The sequence below is a fragment of the Ascaphus truei genome, chromosome 6 (genome assembly GCF_040206685.1).
Source record: "Ascaphus truei isolate aAscTru1 chromosome 6, aAscTru1.hap1, whole genome shotgun sequence".
NCBI lineage: Eukaryota > Metazoa > Chordata > Amphibia > Anura > Ascaphidae > Ascaphus > Ascaphus truei.
The window spans coordinates 13,446,372-13,471,644 of NC_134488.1; the positions used below are offsets into that span (position 1 = coordinate 13,446,372).

The following is a 25,273-nucleotide window of genomic DNA, read 5'->3' on the forward strand; positions in this document are numbered from 1 at the left end:
CCCTGAAACAGTAGATCCAGCACTATTGGTAGCTTCCAAGGACGTGCCACTGCTAGTTTGACAAGATCCACATTCCACGTGCCTTCTTGGCTATAAATCGGTGCGATCAGGAGTAATGCCTCGTCTCTTGACTAGAGACAACCCTAAGCTGTCTTCCCAAAAAATCCTCATGGCGTCCAACACAAACACCTTTGGATCTCGAACTCTCGTGCAGTATGGACCGAGTTTTGCATTTCTCCTTGAAGCCATCACGTATATTTTTGTTGTTCCCCAGAGTTGACAGATTTGTTGAAATACTTGGCGATAAAGACCATTCCACTGAGTGCAGTGGGTGTCTGCTTTAAAAAAAAAAATCCGATAGTTTTTTTGGACCTGGAATGTGCAACACGGATAATGCTGGGAGATGCTTCTTGGCATCGTGCTTACCGCTTGTAGGGCTGCAGAACTCAAAGTAACTATTTGATTGTTGATTGTTGATACATGCCTCTGGGGTGGCGTTCTGCAAGAATACTCGAACTGGGGAAAGACGGATATAATGATGCACAGCGAAAATGGATTCCACCACAACGCTTATTTCTAGAATGTTGCTCAGCAGTTCGCTTCCCTTTATGGACCAAGCTCCTTGTACATAATAAATCAGCATGGGCGCCCCAGCCTTGGAGACTTCCGTCGGTAGTAATCACCTTCCACTGGTGAAATGGCAAGGGTTTTCCCCAAGACAGGTTGCTGGGAATAGTCCACCATTTAAAACCGTCTTGCCTCTTCCTATTTCCCAATCTAGGGATTGAGTTATCTGGAGCCAGTCCCAGTTGTTCCAAAAATTGCACTGTAAGATCCTCGTGTGAAAAAGAGCCCATGTGATCATGTCTGCTGTAGAGAACATGGGCCCTAGTATCCACATGTATGACTGAACTGACAGATTGAATGTCTTCAGAGACCGTTTCACCTACTTGCAGATCTTTGTCTATAGGGAAATGGACAATTGCCTCAAGTGTTTTGTCCCAAATGTATTAATTCTTTGTGTTGGTAACAAGGAACTCTTGAGGATACAATCCATCCATGATTTTGTAGGGTAGAGAGAAGATTCTTAACATGCTCATTCGCTTGTATTTGAGTGGTCGCTGTTATGAGCCAGTCATCCAGATAAGGTAGTATGCAAGTACCCCGTTGGCACAGGTAAGTCCCTATAGTGACTTACTTTCAAGAAAGGTCCATGGCGCTGTCGATCCCAAAAGGCAATAATGGAAATTTGAAAAACCGCCTTCAAAGAAACACCGGAGGAATTTGTGGTATTCCTGTGCTGTTGTGATATGTACATAAGCATCCTTGAGGTCGACCAATGTGATTTAATCCACTTCGTGTAGAACATTGAAGACTGAAAAAAGCGACTCCCTTAGAAATCTGACCAGTAGCCAACAGTTTAATTCTTTAAGATCCGGGACTGCTCTGAAGCCTCCAGTGGCTTTTGGGACTACAAATAGATGGAAATAGATCCCTTGCTTTTCCTGTTCCTGGAGAACGACAGCGGCCACATAAAATTCTTGAGTTGCCTTCCTCAAGTCCTTGGCTAGATCAGACATTTTTTTATGCCCCCCACAAGATTTTATCCGAGATAGATAGATCTATATATTAAAAATATAACTTGTGAGCACATTCACATGTCTTAGACAGGTCTGCAACACTGCCTTTCACTATTATCTCCTAGCATACAGTGCTACCACTGCAAGGGATTCTGGGAAATGGCATGCAAATGAGCACCGTGCCACCTTTGGTCTCAAGACCACATTACATGGTTAAACCCTTAAGCCAATGCATGCTGCTTTAAACAGAATACACACACAACTCTCACACACACACACAACACACGTGTAAGCACGGCATACTCTCTTTGCAATTGTTACATTTCTCTTTTGTTCCGGCCTACAGACTTGTGTGTCATGAAAGGAATGTGACGAGGAACGGAAAGATTTAGTCCAGGTTTCCCCGAGGTAAGAAGTTACCTTTGCAAACAGAAGTTTCTGAATCATCCAAAGCCTCCCAAATAGAAATGACCGTTTGAATGGCAGAAAGCAGTTTATTGTTATAGTGGAAGGCGCTGCCTAGGTTCTAAGCCAAAGTGCACTTCTAACTACTACCAACTGAACAGAGTTTCTAGCAATCAGACGGATACTATAGATAAAAAGGTATGACAAAGAATTTAATGCATCGTTAATCATGGTGATATCCTGGTTTAATTTTTTTCTAGGTAAACTGGCCTCTAATTCTTGTGGAGGAAAAAAAAAATCCTCCTTGGTGCTTGTCTTCACTCGTGCTCAGTGCATTACATGAAAGAAAATACGAAAAACAGTGTATAATATCACACAGTGCATGTAAACATATCACCTCTGTGCAAAGATATTCTAAGCCAGGTGTGAATCCCTAATACTGCTTCACCAACACATCTGGATATTTGATGAAAGTAAACCACTAAATAGTTAATGGTCTTAGAGCAATAAACTTGTACAGTGGTTGATCTCTAATGGATTTCTTGCACCCTTTACCATCATCTAGTATATTACAATACACCGTGGACTCACAACAGGGTAACTTGATGACAAGAATGGCTCCGCTGATCAATGAAACCGTCTCCGTTCTGTGCCTGGCTCTCTTCTCTGTTACAGTTTGCGTCTCTGATCCGGCTCGTCTGCGTACCCCCTCTGGATTTGGACCCTGGCTTCCCTCTGACTACGTGTACCTCTCTGACCCCTGGACTTGGCTACGGACTACGACCTTGCTGTTCTCTCCTTCCTTTGACCCACGGCTTACGGACTCACTAGTTGGACCTCTGGCACCCTGGACTCGGCAAGTATCTAACCACCCTTCTCTCACCAGCCTCGGCAATGCAACCTACCACACTCCGGGCACGCCCTCACTGCTGTGGGTGTGTGGTATACTCCCTTCCCACCTCAGTACTGGGGACTGGTCTGCGGGCAGCACAGCTTTACACAGCGTACCCAAATGCAGGTGGCCATTCAGGTCAGTGGTGTCCGTGTAATTGTCTGCTTGAGGGTGCAGGCATAGAGGTCTGGTCCCCTTGTGTCTTGCTCTCAGAACACAGCCCTCCTTTTCCTTATGGCTGCTCCCTTGTGAGCTAAGGAATCTCCTGTTTCTCAGACGAGGCTTTATCTAAAAGTCCTAATCAGCCAGACGGAGTCTGGTTGATTGCCTGTGTGCAATTAACAAGCACACTGCTGGGTTTAGAGGCAGTTTCTCTCCAACAGTGATAAGTCCCTGTTACAGGGACCATTTCCCATGCTCAACGTCCGCAAAGGGATATCATTTATGGAACACCGCAAGCGTTAAAAAGGGTCTCATTTGGCGATCACCATTCCTTAATGGACTGATGCAGAGGAAAGTATCTATTCGTTTTGTATTTGCAAAGGAAAATCCTATTTAGGATGCCTAATTTCTCCTGCGAGTCATTCATTTCCAACGCCAAGCTTAATTTTTTTTTTAGAAGCTTTTTGATGATATCAATTTTATAAGAACCAGGCTCTTCATGTGCACACTCGTTATCGTACTTCTCCTGACCTGTCTTCTTCAGGGTCTGGGAGTTTCGATCAAGAGGTTTCCAAGTTGGATCTTTTCACTGCTTCTGAGCGAGCTTCTTCTTCAAAAAAAAAAAAAAAAAAAAAAAAAAACAAAGAAGAAGAACTAGAGACTTTCATCCAACGTAAGAAAATCGACCATTTGTAATGGCGCCTCTTCTGATCTAATTTTCTAAATGCATTTGCAGCAAAGATTTCCAGTATATGCAGGGCGTATTCTTTCTTCACAAGATGCCAAGCGCACTCCTGTGCTTCGGTGAAGATGTAGCTTTCTTAGGTAGATCTTGCCACTTTGAAATCTCCTTTAGCATACTGCTTCATCTCTGAAGGAAGCAGGGAAGATAAAGGGGGGGGGGGGGAAATACAAACTTGTCGCGTTTAGGACGTCACCAGTGTTTCCCATCTGCTATAAAAATAGCAGTATATACACATTAAAAAAAAAAGGGGGGGATGTAATGAAGAAAAGGACCCCATCTTGTACGTGTAACGCGTAGCTCACCACAAACTAGGCGCGACCGCAGGGCTGAGGTAGGGATTGGTATAGAACGCCGACCACAATTGCGAGGGCGCGTCTAGTGTAGGATAGTCTTGCAAGCCGGGTCAGGGTTATAGAGGATAGAGGACAGCGTAAACGTGGTACTTCCCGGGTCTAGGAGCGGAGAGTAGCGAATCGTTGGGGTACGTAGCCGGGGTCAGGATTGGAGTAGAGTCGTCGTAAAGCCAAAGCCAGGGTCAGTGCAGGAGAGAGCAGGATCGTCATAGTCCAAAGCCAGGGTCAGTGCAGGAGAGAGCAGGATCGTCATAGTCCAAAGCCAGGGTCAGTGCAGGAGAGAGCAGGATCGTCATAGTCCAAAGCCAGGGTCAGTGCAGGAGAGAGCAGGATCGTCGTATTCCAAAGCCAGGGTCAGCGCAGGATCGTCGTATTCCAAAGCCAGGGTCAGTGCAGGATCGTCGTATTCCAAAGCCAGGATCAGCGCAGGATCGTCATATTCCAAAGCCAGGGTCAGCGCAGGATCGTCGTATTCCAAAGCCAGGGTCAGCGCAGGATCGTCGTATTCCAAAGCCAGGGTCAGCGCAGGATCGTCGTATTCCAAAGCCAGGGTCAGTGCAGGATCGTCGGATTCCAAAGCCAGGATCAGCGCAGGATCGTCGTATTCCAAAGCCAGGGTCAGTGCAGGATCGTCGTATTCCAAAGCCAGGATCAGTGCAGGATCGTCGGATTCCAAAGCCAGGATCAGCGCAGGATCGTCGTATTCCAAAGCCAGGATCAGCGCAGGATCGTCGTATTCCAAAGCCAGGGTCGGTGCAGGAGAGTATCCCAAAGTTCCAATTCCAAGGAAGGGTCAGGCAGCAAGGTAAGAGGCAGACAAGGCAGGATGCAGAGAGATGCAGAGTCACAAAACAGGCGTAATGCTCGGCAAGGAATGCGAGTTCAGACAGGGTATATTATAGGACCTCCCGCCAATGGGAGGCAACCAGGAAGTGGAGGAGCCCTCACCGATAGGCTGCTGGATCGTGCATGTGCGTCCTATTGTGCAGCCGATTAGGAGTGAGGGTGGGACCTCTAGAAAGCGCGCGGCCCTCGCATCAAGCTTGCGACCTGGTAGCGCACGCCACGGTACCCGCGTCAGTGCGGGGGCGGAGACCGGACCCGAGGAGAGAAGGGAGGAGCGTGTGACCGCCGTGCCACGTACCTCTGATGTCAGAGCGGGGGCGGAGTCGGGAGAACGCAGAGGAGTGCGCACCGTGAATGCGTTGATGCCGGGGGGAGCGCGCACTGGACACTGGAACCGCGGAAACAGACGGAGCCCGCGCGCCACGCATGTGAACCACCGCTTCGCCTCGGGCCTTCAACTCTTCCAGCCAGGGCATTATTGGCCAGTAATGCCCTGTTCTTCGGGGATTACTTAAAAATGTTTATATCCTACAGAATATATATATCCTATATATGAATATCCTACAGATTGATATATTTATTTTTTTTAGACATGTTATGAATATTAAATCATATCTTTATTATTATCGGTTTCATGGGTTTATGTGTGGCCCTATTTAGCCATTCACATTTTGTATGTTTTTTACCCCCAATGAGGGGGTAGTGGGAATTTTGGTTGAAATTAATGGATATGCATCCTTGTTAATTATACTTGTGCATCATGAGTGCGTGCCAATAAGGACCTGGGTGATTCTGTTCGCCATTTGTGTTTTCACCTTCAACCATCCCCTGATGAAGCGCTAAACGCGCAGAGGTGACATCATTATGCAGCACGTGACGACAGAGACTCGCAAGCTGCTGTGTACCTGCTTTTTTACTCCATGAGGATACAAACCCCAAGCTAAGTTGTTTGCTCACACCATCCGCAGATAGAATCGATTCCCTTATTTAGATCTAGGACTCTTTTGGGGTTTGAGTGGCTCTGGTTAGACAGGACCTTATCCTCTGGTTGTTAGTAATTTGGTGCACAACACTAATATGTGTTTTTCTTATTGATTGTTTTATATGGTGTAAGCACCAAGTGTGCTTTTTATAAATGTGACTTTACTAGTATTCATTTTGTTTCCTCTTCATTGCGCCCCTTTTTTGTTTTATATGTATCTTAGTGACCCCGCTGATCACGGGAGAATGGGATCTGCAGGGAGGTAATTACTACACTTCGGAGGAGATAAAGAACTTCTGGGACAGCGCGCTCTGTATACCCATTTTCTAAAAATAGCAGGCTTCCGGCGCCTCTACCTCAAACGTGGGCTGTCCTTCCAGAACTGTGTCTACCGGGACCAGGCCACAGACATAGTGCAGGGGAATACCCATCTTTGTTGCAGCCTGCACGCCTTCGTAGGTGCTCATGGAGAGGTATACCAGCAAAGCCCGGATTTGTGAGGGAGGGGCACCTAGGCGCCCTCCAGATGGCATTCTCAATCATATCCCATAGGACAAAAAAAAACTGGCATTGTGAGGTTTCCTTGTCCTATCTGAGGAAGTAAGTTAACCCTCTAGTTGCTGATACTGTGTGGGATGCAGAGAAAGTACATCTATAATTACAACAGACTGTGCGCTGCTCTATTACCAACATATGAAGGCACAGCAGTCTTACCTTGGGGTTTCTTGAATATTTGAAAAGCCAGTCTATGAATTCAGCATACTTCACATTGGGGAGCTTCTCCAATAGCTTCACAAGAGCTTGGGCAGCACTCATCCGGTAATCAGCCTTATCTGTAAACTACACACAAGCAAAAGGAACTTAGATGTCAAATATTGTGAGCTTAGGGCTAATGGTTCCTAAAAATTAGTCACTGAACAAAATTGAGTTATGGACACAGATTTTAGGGGCATCTCAAACAGTTTTGCACATTCACCAGCTTAGATTTAATTATTTTGAACATTTTACGTCTACACATACTAGAAGTTCTATATTGGTCTGTGAAAAAAAACAAGTTTAAATGGTGGTAATCAGAGTGAGTGAACAAAGTATGTACACAAAGCTTGTAAAGACCTTGCAAGAATACCTGGTCACCTAACATTTATCCGATAGTCAATGTGTGAGTGCATTGTGTTTTTCTGTCTGCTAATTCTGTAACTTATTCTTTATTTTCTGTGTGTTCATGATAAAGAAAAAGTAGTTTGTTTGTGTATACAGTTTTGCTAAAATACAGCTCAACCCAAGCGGATTCGCGTTGTAACGGATGCATGCGTGGCTCCCAATTTTCGTATTTATGATTACTTTATAACACGATTATTGGTATCTTAAATACTTTATTGTACAATGCATACAATTGTACATTATTTATAACGCAATCCGCTTATAACACGGCCCAAGCACAGTGCTATAAGGGGGTTGAGCTGTACATACTTCTAAAAACAATAAAACAGAAGAGGGCTGTGGCATTCCCCTAAAACTACAGAACAGAAACTGCGTTGAGGACAAAGCTAAAAGGGATATTATTGATGTGCTCACTGCAAAGCACAGAAGAAAAACCTTAAAAGCTGTCGACCAAACAATACCCTAAATGTGTTTGTTTTTTTTTAAATTAATCAGTTATGTACTATGAGAAAATACTTGTAACTTTTTTTTTCCAACCACTGTGAATGACATTTTGAACGTATAATGTAACAAGCATTTTTTGTTGCTAAAGCAAACATTTACAAAGTCACATCCCCTTCCTCTTCTGAAACAGGCTCTGACACACCACTTTTAGCCCTGCCCTCTCTCTAGCAGTGCACCAATTGTATGTAGTGACTGCCTGGTAACATGATCTTCCCCACAGAACTTTGCATTTTGGGTCCTCTTCTGCTGCACGGACAGACATTTAGTGAACCCCCGGGTCGAATCTTCGATCGATTACAGGAGAACGGATCAGCAATTTGGCTAATTACTTATTGTGTGGATTGTCTTGATGCACATATTAAAAGGAGAGGGAAAAAAAGCATGCAATCACGCAGGGATTGCTAGTGTATGAGTTTCAAGGGGGGGGTTTGCGGAGGAACCGCTGACATGAGGCTGGCGTGTCGGGATCCAAAGTTACCGGGTCCCAGACAAAATGTACCCGGGAATCAAGCCTACATTGTCCCGGCAATACTTCCTTTTGAAAACGTAACCGCGACTCACCACTAGGCTGTCCTGCTTCAGCATAACTCATAAGAATGAGGCAAAGGGATCACTATGTGTTCCTTTAGCTGAGGGAATCCTGGGTTAAGGGGGTTACCCCAGCTAGTGCCAAGGTGATCCACAAACAGTATATGGTTTGAGGGTGCCCAACCGTACGTAAGGTTGGGGGGACTCCAAGTCCACACCGAGTCAAAGGGAAAGTGTGTGGGGAAATAAGGCAGAAATAAAGAGACAAAATGTTTTCCTTTTCTGTTCCCTGTACCCTAGAGACTCCAAACTTTGGGAGTCTAAGTCTTAGGTGGGAGTTTGGGGTGAAAAGCACGTCATTGTGATTGCAGGAGTCTGGGGACAGAGTTACCGGTGGCCCTATAATTCTCCCCGGCTTACACACACTATTTTCGGGTATCCGGGGTGAGTTGCACTGGGCCCATACAGTATCTCCCAGACTCCTAGTTTTCAACCCCAAGATCCTCTCCTGAAGTCCCACATAGCTGGAGGGGTTCCCCAAGACTCGGGAGTATATTAAAATGTATTTTTAATGTGTTTAAACATTTGGAACCCATGTCCAAACAGGCAGCCCGAGCAAACCCATAGGCGCCGGTAAGTCTGCTGGACATCGGAGTTCAAAGCAGCCAGAGGATGCCCAGAGGTGTGAACAGCACTTAGCTAGCGGGGAAAGGCGGAGTACTGGGTCCGGAGATCAATGGCAGTCCTCCGGGATACCACTTGTTCTGCCAGACCCAGAGGGGCCTGCCCAGCTGGTGGCATTGGGATAACTGGGGGGAGATGTGGCAGTCTTGCACATGTCCCTTGGCTATTTTAAATTTCCCGCTGACCCAGCTTTTCTAACCGGCTGCTCTGATTGGCTGCTTGAGAAAGTTCCTATACGCGGATTGGTTGTCGAGTTCTGCCTCTGTTTCAGCTAGAGCAGGAAAAACTATAAGAAGCTGGGAGCCAATCAGGTGTGTTCCCCTTGAATCAGAGCCGAGCGGGTGGGCTTTTCAAAGTTGCTTTGTTCAAAATAGCAAAGCAACCGGCTGTAACGGATCGGGGGACTCGCAGTTCCTAGCGTGTCCCCGTCCCCCCTGCTTCCACAGTGCCTAGTTCCTCCGCTCCCTTACATCCCCAAACTCTACCTTCCTCCCTCAGCCTTTCCTCCACGGCTCAATCCTCACGCCCAGGCTCACACTCTGCGCGCGGTTCCCTCACCATGCGCACGCGCGTTCACGATCGCGGGTTCCCTATCGTGGCTCACACGCTGATCGGCGTGCCTGTCACCCCCGTCCGTTCCCTACCTGGTTCCTCCTTCCCCCTCTATCTTCTCTCCCGTGCACCTCCTCCGCTGGTCTTCCCCCACGCTCTGAGGGTTAGAGAGCGCGCGCACCCGCTCTAGTTACTTACCGCCCCCACGCTCTAGCTCCGCCCCCCCGTCGGTTGCAGGCTATAACCCTTTATTACCTCCCTGTTTCCTCCCCTGCTCTCACTGACCTATCCCTGCAAGTACCCACTCAAACCTCTGCTCCTCCCCTCACTTCCCATATAACCACACTGTCCTCTCAGTCCTTGCTCTGCATAGCTTTCCTGTAGCTCCTCTGTGTGCAGTGTCTATGCCCAGCTCCCTTGTCTGTTTCAGCCTTGGTTCCTGTCCCTGCCCGTTTGGATTCCTTTGGCTTGAACTTGAACTCTGCTTTGGACTTTGACTACGCTGCTCTCTCCTGCCCTTGAATCCTGGCTTACAGACATCACTACGCTGCTCTCTCCAACCCCTGAACTCTGGCACTTGGACAATACCTTCCGACCTCTGGCGCCCCGGACTCAGCAAGTATAACGTTAACCCTTACTCAACAGGGCCGGCAACGCTACTACCACACTCCGGGCACGCCCCCACTGCTGTGGGCGCGTGTTATACCCTTACCCACCTCAGTACTGGGGACTGGCCAGGTCTGCGGGCATACAGGCGTTACACCGGCTTCGTTTTGAAGCCTGAAAAGTTGGCCCGCCAGAGTCCAAGTCCTGACTTTTGCACCCAAGTTCTGAGAAATGAACGTAGCGTTCACGGCTGGGATTTCATACAGATTTGAGTTCCAGGAGATCCCGGTCAGGGTAAAACTCTCCCTGCACCTAGGAAAGTCTAGTTTCCGACCCCAGACCTCCTGTGTCTTTTAGTCTGTATTTAATGTTCCACTGTGTGTGTGTGCAGATTTAAGCCGAATAAACTACAATGTATTCCTCTACCTTGTTTTGCTCAATGAATGATCCTGGTAAAAAGGTGTAAATAACCTGGTCTCCCGTGACAACAATGCTTCCAGAACAAGGCAGGAACCCGTGTGAAACGTGCATATGGACTCAATGATTTATTTCTTTTAAATCACGCACGTCAGTTGCAATCCTATGTTTAGTTTGCAGACTCGCATACGGAATACCTTGACACAGATGTGCTGCAGCAGGATGCGCAGCACAGGAAAAGCCACGTCCTTCAGCTCGTCCACCAAGAAACTGCAACAAATAGGAAAGTCTGTCTTCAGTGAATGTTAAACTCATGCCATGGAGATTCATTTGGTTATTGCATCATCACAGGCCACAAGCTACTCCTAGAGTGCCATCTTGTGGATGCAAAAGGAAACAATCTAGATCAGGGGTGGGCAACTCCAATCCTCAAGGGCCATCAACAGGTCAGGTTTTCAGGATATCCCTGCTTTAGCACAGGTGGCTCAGTCAATGACACACTGATTACGCAACCTGTGCTGAAGCAGGGATATCCTGAAAACCTGACCTGTTGGTGGTCCTTAAGGACTGGAGTTGCCCACCCGAATACAAATTCAGGTGTGTGCATAGGCTCCCTCATGAATTGTTAAGCCATGCAGTAAAATACAGTAGTAGAGATGCTCTAGCCCCACACAACTTTATAAATGTTGCTGCTTGGTAAAGACTGCAGTACAGCTGAAAGACTATGCTGCTAAAATTTTGCTTGCTGAAAGGAACAGTTCAACATACAGGCAGTCCTCGTTTTACAACGCTTCGCTTTACAACGAATGGCTTATCCAACGCTATGCAATGTATACCTATATTCATTTTTACAACACCAAAACGGCTTATCCAACGCTCTTACGACGCTTTGTAACGTTGTTTATGTGTATGTGTGTATGTGTGTCTGTATATATATACACATTTCCATAAACAACGTTGCAAAGTGTCGTAAGAGCGTATATATATATAATATTATACTATATAATATATTATTTATTATGTTATATTATATATATAATACAGTATATACACTATATAATTTATGTGTGTGCTGCATATCTTATTGCCTGCATAATTTTTTTTGTGTATTTTAGCATTAAAAATGCCTTCAGGAACGGAACCTTTCATTTAAACAATGTTCCTGTGGGAAAACGTGTTTCGCTTTACAACGTTTCGCTTTACAACGCCATTTTGAGCAACGCATTGTGTTGGATAACCGAGGACTGCCTGTACAAGCTTCCGTAATGCATCTTAATTTAAGTATTTAATGTATACTTCAAAAAGGAATCCAATCAAAATATATCAAGTAAAAAAAATGGCTGTTGGGAGCTATGATCATCAATGTAAAGTATTAAGAAGCGTTATCAACAAGACCTCATAAAAATCCAAAACAAATCGTGTTAAGACTCTGCAAAACTCTTGTTTTCATACAACTAGCAGTAGAAAAGAAAAAAAGTAATGCTCTCCAGTAGGTTATGAATGGGGTCTGGCAGGTAAAAGGGGAATGCATCACAACACAAAAGGGAAAAATAATTCAAACCTACTTTAGGAGGTGTAAAGATATTAAAAACGATATTACAGTGCAGCACATTCATATTTAAGTTCGGCTTGAAAGTAATTTTTTTTTTTTTTTTTTTTAAACATTCAAATGTAGCTCAAAACACAAAGTTATCACACATTGTAACAGATTACCATGATATTGCAGTACTAAAAAGAATATGCAGACCATGGCCCTGATGTACCAAGTAATGGTCCATTCATGTGAATAGTACCACTTCTTAAAGCTGCAGTTCAGTCAATATCCTGCATGTGTGTGTTTTTTTTTTTAAATAAATCAGTTCTGTAGTAAAAAAAAAAAAAATACTTTTAGCATTTTCTGTTGGAAAAAAAAAAAAAAAAAAAAACTTTGAAAGACCAATTTTCTTGTATTCTATTTTAACAAGCATGTTTGTTCCTATAGCAACCATTTACATTCCCCAGATCTAAGGAGGTCGCCAAACTTCACCGATCAATAGACGCAGAACGAATTGACCGGCAGCTACGCAGTTCTTTAGGCAAGTAGAGATTGCCCACATGAAACTATTGAAGTTATAAAAACGGGAGCTTGAACTGCAGCTTTAACTAAGGTTCCTGGTTCTATAATGCCAGCAGACAGTTTGCATGGTGAGGAGTTGCTCCTCCTGGAGGTATTAGCGTGGGCTGCACCTGATGAATCTGATGGCCTGATTCCTGGCACTGGTCACCGGTGCGCTGATAGCCAGGAGGGTTGGTTTAGAGCCCCCTTCCCCCTTTATCATCAGGATGACATTTAGCAGGCGCTGGAAAAGATGGCACAGAGTCTGCAAGTGGGAAATACAAAGAGGGGTGTATGAGGAGAAACTAATGGACTGGATTATGCATGTGCTAAAACGAACAAATATGACAGGACCACACAGTACATGCATTAGAAGCAACGCTCGGTTACTATAAAAATGTTAACACAAAGAGCAGTGAGCCTATTCAGTAGCAAAGACGGTCACCCTTTCTGTGCAAATATAGCTATAGGACACTACGATGGGTGTAAAAGGAGAAAAATGTTCAGTCTGCACACCGTAATCTTCTTTTCCTGGAATCCATTAAAATCGCTGTGATTTGAGGGTAGCTCTGCCCATCAGACCAAGTAGGACAGAAAGAAACTTCTGCATGTGGTTCATAAAAGGCTCCTCCACTCACCTGCAGACAGTCCAGATTTCCCCAAGCTGAAGAATATACTCTGTACATACAATAGGGAAGGGAAAATAACCACCATGAATGGATCCGGGAAAAGAAAACGACTACTTTGCAATTTTGTATTGAATCCCCTTCCAACCAAAGCTAGCATTGGCAGTGGACTGGATGTCAAGCTTATAAATGTTTAAGAAATGTGGAACGGTGACCACACAGCTGCTTTACATAGCTCAGCAGGTGAAGCTTGAGCTCCGAGAGCCCAAGACAGGGCCACAGCTGTGGTCAAGTGTGCACTGAGTGTATATGCGTCTCGAATACATGGTGATCCAGTGCGCATTTGTAGCCTTTGATGTCACCTGCCCCTTTCTGGACACACACACACACACAGAGGAATGATGATCTCCTAATTTAAAGGAAATTACACCTTCGGTAGGAAATGATCCTCTGGTCTTACAACAATTTTGTCCTGATGTATAATAGTGAATGGCTCCTAACGTGACAACCTGCTCTCCTGGCCAAAGTAATGGCTACAAGAAACAACCGTGTTAGCATATTTAATGAGAGGTCCTGTAATAGTTCAAATTGGGGCTCAATTAAAGACAGCAGGACTAGTATAAATTCCAAGAAGGTCCTCTTTACTGTCTGCAAAAATCTGAGCGAGTTCTTCCACGGCCACGTGCCTTTCTAAAAGTGCTGTTAAAGCAGACACTTGCACTTTGTGGCACAGAGGCCACGCCCATTATTCATATCCTGTGTGAAAGAACTATACCAATACTACAGAAGGGTTATAGCAGCCTTAGCAGTTCTTCTTGCCCCACTGCAGGAACTTAAAGCAGATCCTGTATTATACTCTGGAAGTTGACCCATTCCTGGCTGCCATCATTGTCTTTACTACGTTTCCTGAAAAGCCCTTCCTTTCCAACAACTGCCGCTCAAATCGCTGTGTTAATATCTGCAAATTCAGGTGCTGTATTAGCCCTTGTGACAGTAGGGGCGACCTGACGAGCATATTAAAGATTAAGTCTGCTGGTTGCTCCTACCAGTCAAGACGGCTGTTTATGTCCTGGGCTCCTATGGCCATCTTATTGTAGACAAAATGGCTGACATGTAGGCAGTTTATTTCCCTGTATTTTACAGTTGTGATTTGTAAGAAGTTGTGCGATGGGCTGGTAATCTACTCAGTCACGTCAGCACAGAATGGAGGCTTGGGCCATAATCTAAATTTGGGTTAGGTGAAGGGAATGGGAACACTTGGGAAGCTCGGGGAAACATGCATTCCTAAAGCAGAACCATTGATCACCACTGTTGGAGATGTCCCTCTGCAGGAGGTGGGTTGAAACAGGGCACCAATGCCTTGGTCCTAGCACCAGCAGCTTGCTTGCCATTGGTCAGTTTGAATTTCCCACTCTACTTAAACCTGCCTCTGTGGGCGATCCTAAAAAGTGCCATCACCTTACACAGCCCTGATTGGTCCGTCTTGCCCCTCTCCAATTGGTCGACACCCAGTCTTCTGTAGTTCCAGATGGAGGCTGGGAAAGTATTTAAGCCGATGTCGATCAGAGTGCCACAAGTTACTCCTAGTATCAGAGGCAAGTGGGAGATTAAAACCTAGCTAATCGCTTCCATCATTCCAAGGTACTGGGATACCCAAAGGTAGATGGATCATGGAAGACATCTGTAGTAAGCTAGTTACAAAAGTGCCCAGCCCCTAGCAATCTAGGATTCCCCCTGTAACCCTGTTTTATGCATCTGTGTTGCTCCTGTTGGCTGACGAAATAAAACGTAGTTTAACTCCCTTGATCTGTCTAGTGCTTGCAATCATCGAGTAATCATCAGGTCTTTGATAACAGCCCTTGCTTTAGAAGGCCCTGTATTAGTAGCAATTTGCACAGACTGTCTACCTCCATGCTTACTGCCTGGGCATACTACCATACTAGTCGGCCTATCCAGTAGGCTGGCTACCACCACCTCTATTATCCACAATTCTTTTGTTATAAAAAGTGATGATTCGAATGAAAAATGTATGCCAGACGAAAATTCCATCTGAAACACAGGACAGCCATCTGAAATACTTGTGCACGATCTATCCTTGTTCAGAAATTGACTAAGATATACGACTGTCAGATTTTACAAGGACGCCTTGGCCCTGTATATTCTCTTGAAATGCCTGTAAAGTATTCTCCAGTGCTTAGAATTACAGAAAATTGGCGTGATATCTTCTGCAATGAGCTGGCCAAATTCCTTGCACCATTATTTTGCATAGATTAACTCCCAAGCCTGACATATTGGCATCGGCTGTAATAGCTACTTGACTGGAGAAGCATAGTGACACCTCGCTTTGAAGTTTGTTTTTTTACCCAACCATAGCAATGCTCTTCCGGTGCTTCGGAATAATGTTATCCCTTTCTTGCGGCCATGGACCTCGATGCAAAGAATACGGTGTAAAAGGATGCCTCTCCCATGTAGTCTGTGGCCAACTTTATTTCGGCCAATACAATAAAAATTGCGGTTCTTTTCAAATCTTTCTCCATCGCATCTTCAGTATTTGGGATCCTTTAAAAAAAAAAAAATTTGCATTGCTTTTTAAATGCAATCTTTCCTCAAGACATTTTCTAGTCTTCGGTTCATCACATTTCTGAACAAGAGTTGTTCTGCTCACGACTCATTATTGTCGCAACAAACTTTTGTGTGGTACTTCCGAAGTCTTTGTCTTCATCATAATAATGGTACATCTTATTGATTTTTCTAGATCCATGTCTTAACACCCTATGAAGTGGAGAAACCTTTATATTTGTGGCCCTCTGAATACTCTTTCCTCTGAGTGCCTTCTCCGAACCCTCTTTTTCCAACAGCTCTCAAACAGCTTTGATCAACAGCACCACTAGGTCTCAGTCGAATAAGGAACCCTCCTTCATACCTTCCTGGTCCAAAGCTCCACTTCTAATAGTTCCTTTGTACCGAGAATATCAGATGAAGAGTCCCTGGTCAAGACTCATCTGTGACCGCAACATTTTATGTGTTTGTTTACTTGCTTGTAGTATGTCTGTTTCCAATGTTTGAGAGACCATATCCTCCATCCATTGCAGAAAAGTTTCCATCTGGTCCGAGGCTTGCACTGACACAGATTTCAAGTAGTCTTCACACCGTTGCTTTTCTTCTAACTCCATCTTGTCCCAAGCAGCACAACAGCTTTTCCAGTTCGTGATGATGATTTTTATGATGTGGCGCTTCCACCGCTAATTTGGACATCCCTTCCTTGGGCAGTCATTCAGTGGTATGGTTAGGACAACATAAAAGTCAGTGACTTTGCAGACCACATGCTCGTACTCACACAGAAAATACCTTTGCTGTATTGCTCTCAACCAGCAGCCATCTAACTACATTTCCAAAGTTAGGAGAGCACAGGATGATCACGGCAATTCCATGTAAAAGATTTAAAAAAAAAAAAAAAAGTCTTTGATAAAGCGCCCCGATGGCGCGAAACACGCAAGAGATTTAAAAAAAAATAATTACTTAACCATGTGTTGATCTCCTTTTGTCTGGAATAAATTACCTACCTTTTGCTGGCATCTCAGTCTGGTTCCCGTTTTTGTTGCATGTTCCTGCTGTGCTCTTCGGAGTCTTCTCACCTGGACTCTTCACCTTCACTATCTGCTTCCATGACGGAGACGAACGCGAAATGAAAGGATATTGCTGTATACTGGTGCAGTGAGTATATCTCATTTTATCAAGGGACGTATTGGCGTCCTGCACACATTCAGGATTTTATTTTCTACATGGTCTTCAGAGGGAGAGGTCTTTACATTTGGATCTGAGAGGTTTAGGTCTGCTGGGGGGCAATTCATTCGGGACGTTTGCTTACACGACCATTGTACCCCATGCATACCTCCATCTCTCCCCTCCCCCCCTCGTGCTGATATTGGTCTTCATTATAAGACACTGAAGTTTAAGGAGCACTTATTTGAGACCTGTTTTGGATGTCTGCTATCAAGCGTTTGAATGGATATACAGCACTGACTTTCATTTATGCTATTATAGTTTGCTTTATTATTGCATTTTGTTATGTCACTTTGGAGGAATTTTTTTTTGGGCTGTGCAGCACTGATTTGGGATTTCCTATCCCTATATATACACATTCCCAGGTGAATTAGGTTGTGACTGAGAAAATCTGCTGTAATATTTTCTGGCCCTGGTATATGTATGGCTGTTATATCTGTAATATAGCCTTCTGCCCACGATAGAATCTCTGAAGTTAATTTCATCGTTTTTTTGCTCCTTGTTCCTCCTTGCTTGGTTATAGATATAACCACGGCCCTGCTGTCTGATTTTATTTGTATATTTCCATTCTTTACCAGGCTTTGGAATGATTACAGTGCTTACTGCACTGCCTTGAGTTCCAGCAGGATTGATGGTAACTGCTGTTTTTTGGTTGTCCAAATACCAGTAGGTCTCCCATCTGGGCTCCCCAACCTGCGTCTGTGTGGTGATAGTTAACCATTGTATCTGGTGTAACCTATGTCCTTCTAATAGGCTTTGGGCATTTTCCCAGCATCTTAGTTTTGTGTGTGTGGGTAGATGTATATTTCTTGTTTTACATCCCTAGGATCTCTGTTCCACTGCTGGAAGAACATAAATAATTTGTTGTTAAGGTCTCATGTGTAGACCAGCTCATTTTACTACATTTGGCGTTGATGTAAATTTCCCCAGGAGTCTCATACAGTCTGCTGCTGAAGAGATGTTCGCTGCTCTTGTCTGGACTCCAATGTTTTGGATCCTTGAGTATGGTAAATCGCACCGCTCCTGCCGTGAGAAACTCGTTTTTTTTATTTTCTGTTTTGCCTGTAAGAACATTCCAAGAAGGGATATATTCTTAAACTCCAGGTGGTACCCGAAAGAAATGATCTGTAGTACCCACCTGTCTTTTCATTGAGCCCGTGCTGCTTCAGATTGACTCAGTCTTCCTCCAACTGGAAGCCGCTGGACCCCTTGACCATGAGAATTTCCCTCTGGAGCCACAAAAAAAACAAAAAAAAACGCCAACGTATTTTGTCCGCCTCTCCATGACGTTTGTCTCGAGAACGGTCTTCCAGGACGATATGTTCTTGCTTCCCTATACAGTGTTCTTTACGCCTTATGGTATGTAGGGACATATCTTCTATTTCTACTTTCTTGAGGTGCTTTTACCTTCCGACGCTTTGTTTATAATTTATTCCCAAATAGAAATTCTCCTTCATAGGGCAAATTACATAAACTGTTCTTGGACGCTGTGCCTGCCATCCAGTGTCTGGGCCACAGCGCTCTAAATGCCGTTACTGTATAGGCCGTTGACTAACCAGTCTCACCGCATCTAGCGACACTTCAGCTACGTAGTCGGCTGCCCATCTGATTTCAGACAATGCTTTTAGAATAGATGTGCTCTAGACTCCTTTTCCCAGTGCTTCTTCTATATTAGCAATCCATATCCACATTGCTCGATACGGATGTCGTTGATACCGCCGGTTTGCATGCTGTACCTGCTGTCACATATGCTTTCTTCAAAACATTATCCATCAGCTTATCCATTACATCTTTGAGTGATGCTGCATCTTCGACTGGTATGATTGTTTTTCTTTAAATTCTGGAAATTGCTGCATAAATTTGGGGACCGACTTCCCAGTATTTTACCTCCTCTTGTACAAAAGGAAACATCCTGTTAAACTTTTTGGGAACATTTCGTTTTCTATCTGGCTGTGACAAGTCCATTTGTATCATATCTTTGATTACTTGACGAATTGGAAAACACCTGGTTTTCTTCTGCTTTGTCCCAAATAATGTATCGGATTTCTGAGTCATTTCTTCTGTATCCTCCAATTCCAATGTTTCTCTCATTGCCTTTATAAAAGAGGATCCACCGTGTCCAAATTAAAATCGGATTCTTCAGCCTGCCTTTCTTGCTCTGACGAATCGCTCTCCCCTTCCGACGCTCGGTGATGTATCATCTCTGATTCACCTGACGAGGAGTCTCTCACTATAGCCACCCTGGCCTGAGACCTTGCTCACTTTGGCGCTGGCTTCACGGCTTGTTGCGCAGCAGACGCCACACTCTGCTTTACTATACCTTTCATCCATAAGAAAGTATCCATTTGCTCATTTGTCTCTCCTGCTGCTGCGTTAAGCCTCTCTGCACAAAGCTTCTTACGCTGGTTTCACAAGCTGCACACCATTTAGTTTTTTTTAAGCAGCTTTTTATTTTGAAGTTCTTAGAAGTTCCTTCTTCCGGTTGTATAACCATAGTACTAAGGTGAAAAAATATTTTTAAGATCCATTATAAATCAACTCTCTTTTAATCTAAACTAAGGGCTCACCTAAATGTTGTAAGCGACCCTTTACTTCCTCCAGCTTCCATGGTGGCTTCCAAACCTTTCAGCTTCTTGCAGCTGGTTTCTCCTGTCTCCGAGCGTTCCATGCTGCGGCTGCTTCCAGGACACCTTCACACAGCTGTGTGCCGTTGCTCTGTCGCCAGCCTCAATGCGTCCAATCGGAGCGCTTGGCTCTCGCGCACACACCCGCCTGTGGGATCGTAGCACACGCTCGAGCATGCGCGCTATATGCACTTGCATGGGACGCTTTGCCGGTCTGTCACCCCCACTCCGCTGCGTTCTCAGACGCCTGTTCGGTAAATAATTTGAGCCTCTGATCTGCTCGCTGCGTTCTCCGACGCATCTTTCTACCACCCACGGTACGTCAAACGGAGCTTCAGGGGGAAAGAGATGCGAGACTCCCTGGTTTGACTGCAATAGCTATAGTCCGGCGAGTCCTATTAAAAAATAAACTACTCCTAGCTTAGGACAGGAAAAAGACTATCTGCAGGTAGTGGGAGAAGCCTTTTATGACCTACCTGCAAGAATTCAATTTTCTGTCCTACTCAGCTGAGGATAGAGTTAACCCTACGGTGCCCACTGCCATGGTGAAAAGGAAAGAAAAAAAATTATAATATACAAACATATAGCAACAAAATTAACACATCCTAGTACAGAAGGTAGAGATTTCCCTGCCACAAGGAAGTTACAACATGTGCAATTGAAGTACCCACAGATAAAGAAGCGGACAAAAACTTGCAAAGCAGTATATAAAAAAAGGGAGTTCAGTTCTGGCACTGGGGAGCACACATGCAGAATATCCCTACCTGATACCCTTCCCCGTGGATCGGCAAGCACAGCAGCCGCAGACCATGGTAGGCTAGTTCTGGCACATACTTCATGCGGTTGACGGAGCTAAAATGGAAAGCAGGAGACAATATGAGACAAGAAAAACTATATTTGCTAATAATTTATTAGGTTTGGGACTTCAAACATTACAGTCTCTAATCCATCCGCTGCCAGATGGGCCAGTAACATTGCAGAGCAGTTCTGTATTCCATATGCCAGACACAGCAGCAAATTCTGTACCATGAGGAAGGGCTCCTTTTTTTTATTTTAGCTAGCGGTTTGAGAAAAGCTGGAGGGAATGGGAAAAAGGAGTGTGAACACAGCAGGGGAGGGGGAAAATAAATAAATAAATAAAAATGCGTGTGGCTTTTCCCCTCCCAGAAACATGACGTTTCCTAGCATTAGAGTAAGTCCACCAATTTGGAGAACCATGGCAAAACAACCTAAGAAGAAACAAATGTCTCCACACAAATATTGTAAACTCTCATTACATTAACACTGAAACCCAGCTGCATCCAAGTAATAATGCAATAAGGCTGGGGGAGGGGTGCTGATGGGTAGGTTAAATATGGTATTGATGAGAGAACAGAGACCTAACATATAGCACTCAAACGCCCGAAATGAAGGATTTGTGAAAGTATTAAAATCAATCTTTAATGGTGATAAATACTAAAATAAGGTGGTATAAAACACACACAGTAGACACGCTATAGATCCCACGTAGAGTAGTGTAATACCCTTGACCAATAGTATTAAAAGATACTTGAGCTTTATTAAATCAATTAATCAATAAAGGAAAACTGTAATGCAGTATTACCCATGTAATTGGTGTTGATGGGCAGGGAGTAGAGTTGACTGTGTAAAATGACAGGCTCTATTGTAATGCTCCTAATAAACACTTGGTAGGGAAGTGGTCCAATTAGAAAACATAGCAAACACTTGTGCGATCACATGCTACAAGCTCCGGAAACCTCATAGCCTAACGAGTCCACAACTGTTTGATAAGTAGTGCAACTGACTGCCGAATAAACAGCAATGTCCAGCGAACAAAACACCCTGTAACTGCCAGTACCTCCGCTAAATAGCAGTGTGCTGACAAAATCTCTTCTCTCATCAATACCAAACTCTCATTACAGATTGAAAATGTGGCTTAAGAGGATATATTGAAAGCAAACACATTTTTATTTATAGTGCAAGCCGATAGGAACTTACGTGGCAGAGAACGGCATCTCTTGGGGGACCGTCTCAAAACTGGTCAGGTGAATGAAGATCTGGAAAGACGAAAAAGTGTGGAAACGTTTGCACTACCATCTTTATTTCAATCTGGATAAGAAAGTACAGTGACGTCAGGCGCACATTGGTATCAATCTCAGAGGCGATATCCAAATTTAAATTCAACTAGCCAAAAAGGATGCCATGAGCCATGCAAAGACTTACATCTGCGGATTGCATCCCGATAAATCCATAGTAACAACCAGTAGAAAAAGCGAGTATTAATTATACAAGCATTTTCGTTCCAACTGTACACAGTTAGAGTTTCTATATATTTGTGCATGTTAAAAAGGGTGTTGCATATGGTATTTCCTTCCCAGGTAACACGTTATAAATGGAGAAAATCACCGATTTCCCTCATCATTCTATAGCAGTGCATGTGCAGAACACTGCACAATAACTCATCGTAATGCACGAGGGGACAACACAGTGTTACATCGGTATCTTCATCTTGAGCCTGATCGATGTTTTCAACAACTAATACATTCCAAGGTTTCCAAGATATTTTACAGTCAAATTCTGTGCTAATTTTCTGTATATAAGTAGTAGATAAGGTTGGGGGGGGGGGGGTAAACAAACAAAAACAAACAAAAAAAAAAAAGAGACATCCAAAATTCAACCTATGTTAAATTTAGACGACAGATACTTTAGCCTAGATTTGTATTTACAGTTTATTGATCCAAAGGAAGGCAAACATAAAAACCTCCAGTGAAATATCATCCAATTATATTTCATAAGGGGAAAAAATAAATTATTTCCCAACTCCAAATATTGGCAATCAGATTACTCCCTGGATCAACATTCTTCCCATGTATACTTATTTGGTATATCCCTGTATACCTTGCCTTTCTAAAAAGATGTCCAACCTTTTTTTGAACAAAAATCTATTGTATCTGCCATCACAATCTCCATGGGTAATGAATTCCACACCAACTGCCCTTACTGTAAAGAACCCTTTCCTTTGTTTCTGGGGAAGTCTCCTTTCCGCCAACCTTAAGGGATGGCCCTGAGTCCTTTGTACTGCCCGTGGAATAATTATTTTGAAAGCTCCTTGTATTGTCCCCGAATATATTTGTATATGTTATCATATCCCCATCTTAAAACGCCTCTTTACTAATGTAAATAAATCTAATTTAGCTAGTCTCTCCTCATAAATCAGATTGTCCACCCCCTTTATTCATTTGGTGGCTCTTCTCTGCATTTTTTCTAGTTACATAATGTCTTATGAAGCGGTGCATAAAACTGTACTCCATTTGTCAGGTCCTTTGCCACTTTAATCATATCAGGTACTTTGTTTTACAAATCTGTTTGAATGACAGCAACAGAATTACTTTACACCAGGGTGGCAAGAAATACAGAAAGTATTTTATATCTGCAACAGTCTCTTTCCGTCATTCCTCTTCCCCTGCCACAGTTTGCACTGAGAGCAGGGGCAGGCAGCGTACAGAAGCGCTCCAACCCTCAACTATCAGACTAGCTCTTCCACAGCCCCCGTCTCCGGCTCTCCGAATAGGACCAACCGTCACCGCGGCTCCTGGTCCCAGCATGCTAGGCCCAGCTTTGATGTAGCGGAAGAACACTGCTGCAGATTGCAGCTGTAACCGACAGGTCAGTCACCACTGCGCACAGCAGGAAAGTGTTAGGCTCCCGAGAATCTTCTCCATCCCGGCTTTACCCGTTCAACCACTATTGGAAGAGGCTGCAATTCATTGCAAACTTCATCTAATGTTAAGAGCCCGCTTCACTACACACTCAAACCAATTGAGCAAAGAAAGTTAAAAATCAAATTCTATAAATACGCACTATTTTTTATTTAAATGTGTCGATAATCCAACTCATTAAACAAGTGTCATTTGTTCACCCTGGTCCTAGGAAGTAATGTACACTTGACCACTTTATTATCAAAATGCCTGCAACGTTTGGGCTTTGCAAAGGGTTTAGCTTGATTCGATATTCAGTGTACATCAAAGTGATTTGCGAGGCTGGGAAGTGGTATTTGACTTTCCATGTACTCCTCACCTGCATGCAGTGCAGCGCACTCTCTGGCTTCTCCTTCAGCGAGAACTTGGGTAGGAGCCGCAGGAAGTTCTTTAGTAGAAGGAAGATGGACTCTCGGATGTTCAGGAGATCACGGGCAGAGAAATATATTTCTTCCTCGTCCGACAAATCATTTAGCTGAAATGCAGAGAGATATTTAAGGTCCACTGTCTGTACGTTGCAAAGTTTAAAGAAATACATCTCCAAAAGAACATTGTATAATGATGGGAAGTATCCCGGGTTAAATAAAACAGAACCCTTTCAGACAAAAAGGCACATATTTTTTCAGGGCAACTTGCTACAGACAAGAGCATATGTAGAGTGGCATAGACATGGGAAGCACCGCTACATAGCATACACCAATGGTTTCCAACTTTTTTTGGTTAAGGAACCCCATGTGAAATTATGCGGAACCACAATCCTCTAATAGTGTGAGATCAGATGCATTGTAAGGAACCCCAACCCTCTCTAATAGTGCGTCTGAGATCAGATGCATTGTAAGGAACCCCAACCCTCTCTAATAGTGCGTCTGAGATCAGATGCATTGTAAGGAACCCCAACCCTCTCTAATAGTGCGTCTGAGATCAGATGCATTGTAAATTCTTCTGTATTTGGCATCATTTTTAAATGACCTGAAAATTGCAGAGAACCCTTGAGAGGCCTGGGGAACCCTGGTTGAAAAACACTGGTCTACACCATCAGGTTTATTTGATCACCAGATGGTACAGAAAGTTGGTTTCCATTGAAAGACAGTTACTGTAATTCAGTGCTGAAAAACATTTATGGTGCAACATTAGTTTCTGAAAATAATTTTTTTCATTGTAAAAAAACCACAACATTCCAGGATTCACCTGCCTGCTTCATCAGTTATTTGCAATTGATGAAGAGGACACGTAGCTCGTGAAACATTGATAACAATTGTAGTCATTTTTACGTTGCAGAAGAGCGATTGAAGCACCCATATCAGACTCTGGGTAACAACTGAAAACAAATGGAGTGTGTGCAGAAGAGGAATGGGTTATTTTCTTTGCTCAAAGCCATGAGCACATTTACCTCTGGGTCCTCTCTACGGGTTGGTCTGGGTCTTTTCCTTCCCCCCCGGGGCTCCGCCTGAGAGCGCTTTGCCGTGTCCTTTTTCCTTTTACGATTGAAGTCGGGATCCTTGGGCCAGCTCTTCTCCAGCGTGTTAACACATTTACCAAACAGGACCGTGTGGAAAACCTGGCTGGCTACACTACCTGCAAATTCGGAAGAGATGTGAGGAACAATAGCTCTCTACAAACAGGGGCGGCCAACTCCAGTCCTCAAGGGCCACCAACAGGTCAGTTTATCCCGTTTTCAAGCACAGGTGCCTCAATCAGAATGACCTGTGCTGAAGTAGGGGTATCCCCAATAACAGACTGCTGGTGGCCCTTGAGGACTGGAGCCGGCCACCGCTGCTCTACAACATTAATACGTGTATACTCAGACTAGTTTGATGGCAAATTATTGGGCTTTTTAATGCGATATGCTTCTATACTGTATGTAGCCATCGACCTACACCAGATTTGCCATTGTTTGGTGCACCTACCAACTGCAATCCAACCAACAAAATAGTTCCTCTTTAGAGCAGCGATTGTTTGATTGGATGCTA

General features: G+C 44.1%; 1 protein-coding gene across 1 annotated transcript in view; it reads right to left on the reverse strand.

The window, feature by feature from the left end:
* NCAPD3 (non-SMC condensin II complex subunit D3) overlaps nt 1-25,273 on the reverse strand; it is an 89,199-nt gene that overhangs the window by 45,220 nt on the left and 18,706 nt on the right. The window contains exons 4-10 of the mRNA XM_075603374.1: nt 24,694-24,878; nt 23,623-23,778; nt 21,544-21,602; nt 20,310-20,397; nt 12,644-12,777; nt 10,615-10,687; nt 6,680-6,805 (exon numbers count right to left, since the gene is read on the reverse strand). Coding sequence (XP_075459489.1) covers nt 6,680-6,805; nt 10,615-10,687; nt 12,644-12,777; nt 20,310-20,397; nt 21,544-21,602; nt 23,623-23,778; nt 24,694-24,878 — 821 coding nt within the window. The remainder of the gene's footprint in view (nt 1-6,679; nt 6,806-10,614; nt 10,688-12,643; nt 12,778-20,309; nt 20,398-21,543; nt 21,603-23,622; nt 23,779-24,693; nt 24,879-25,273) is intronic.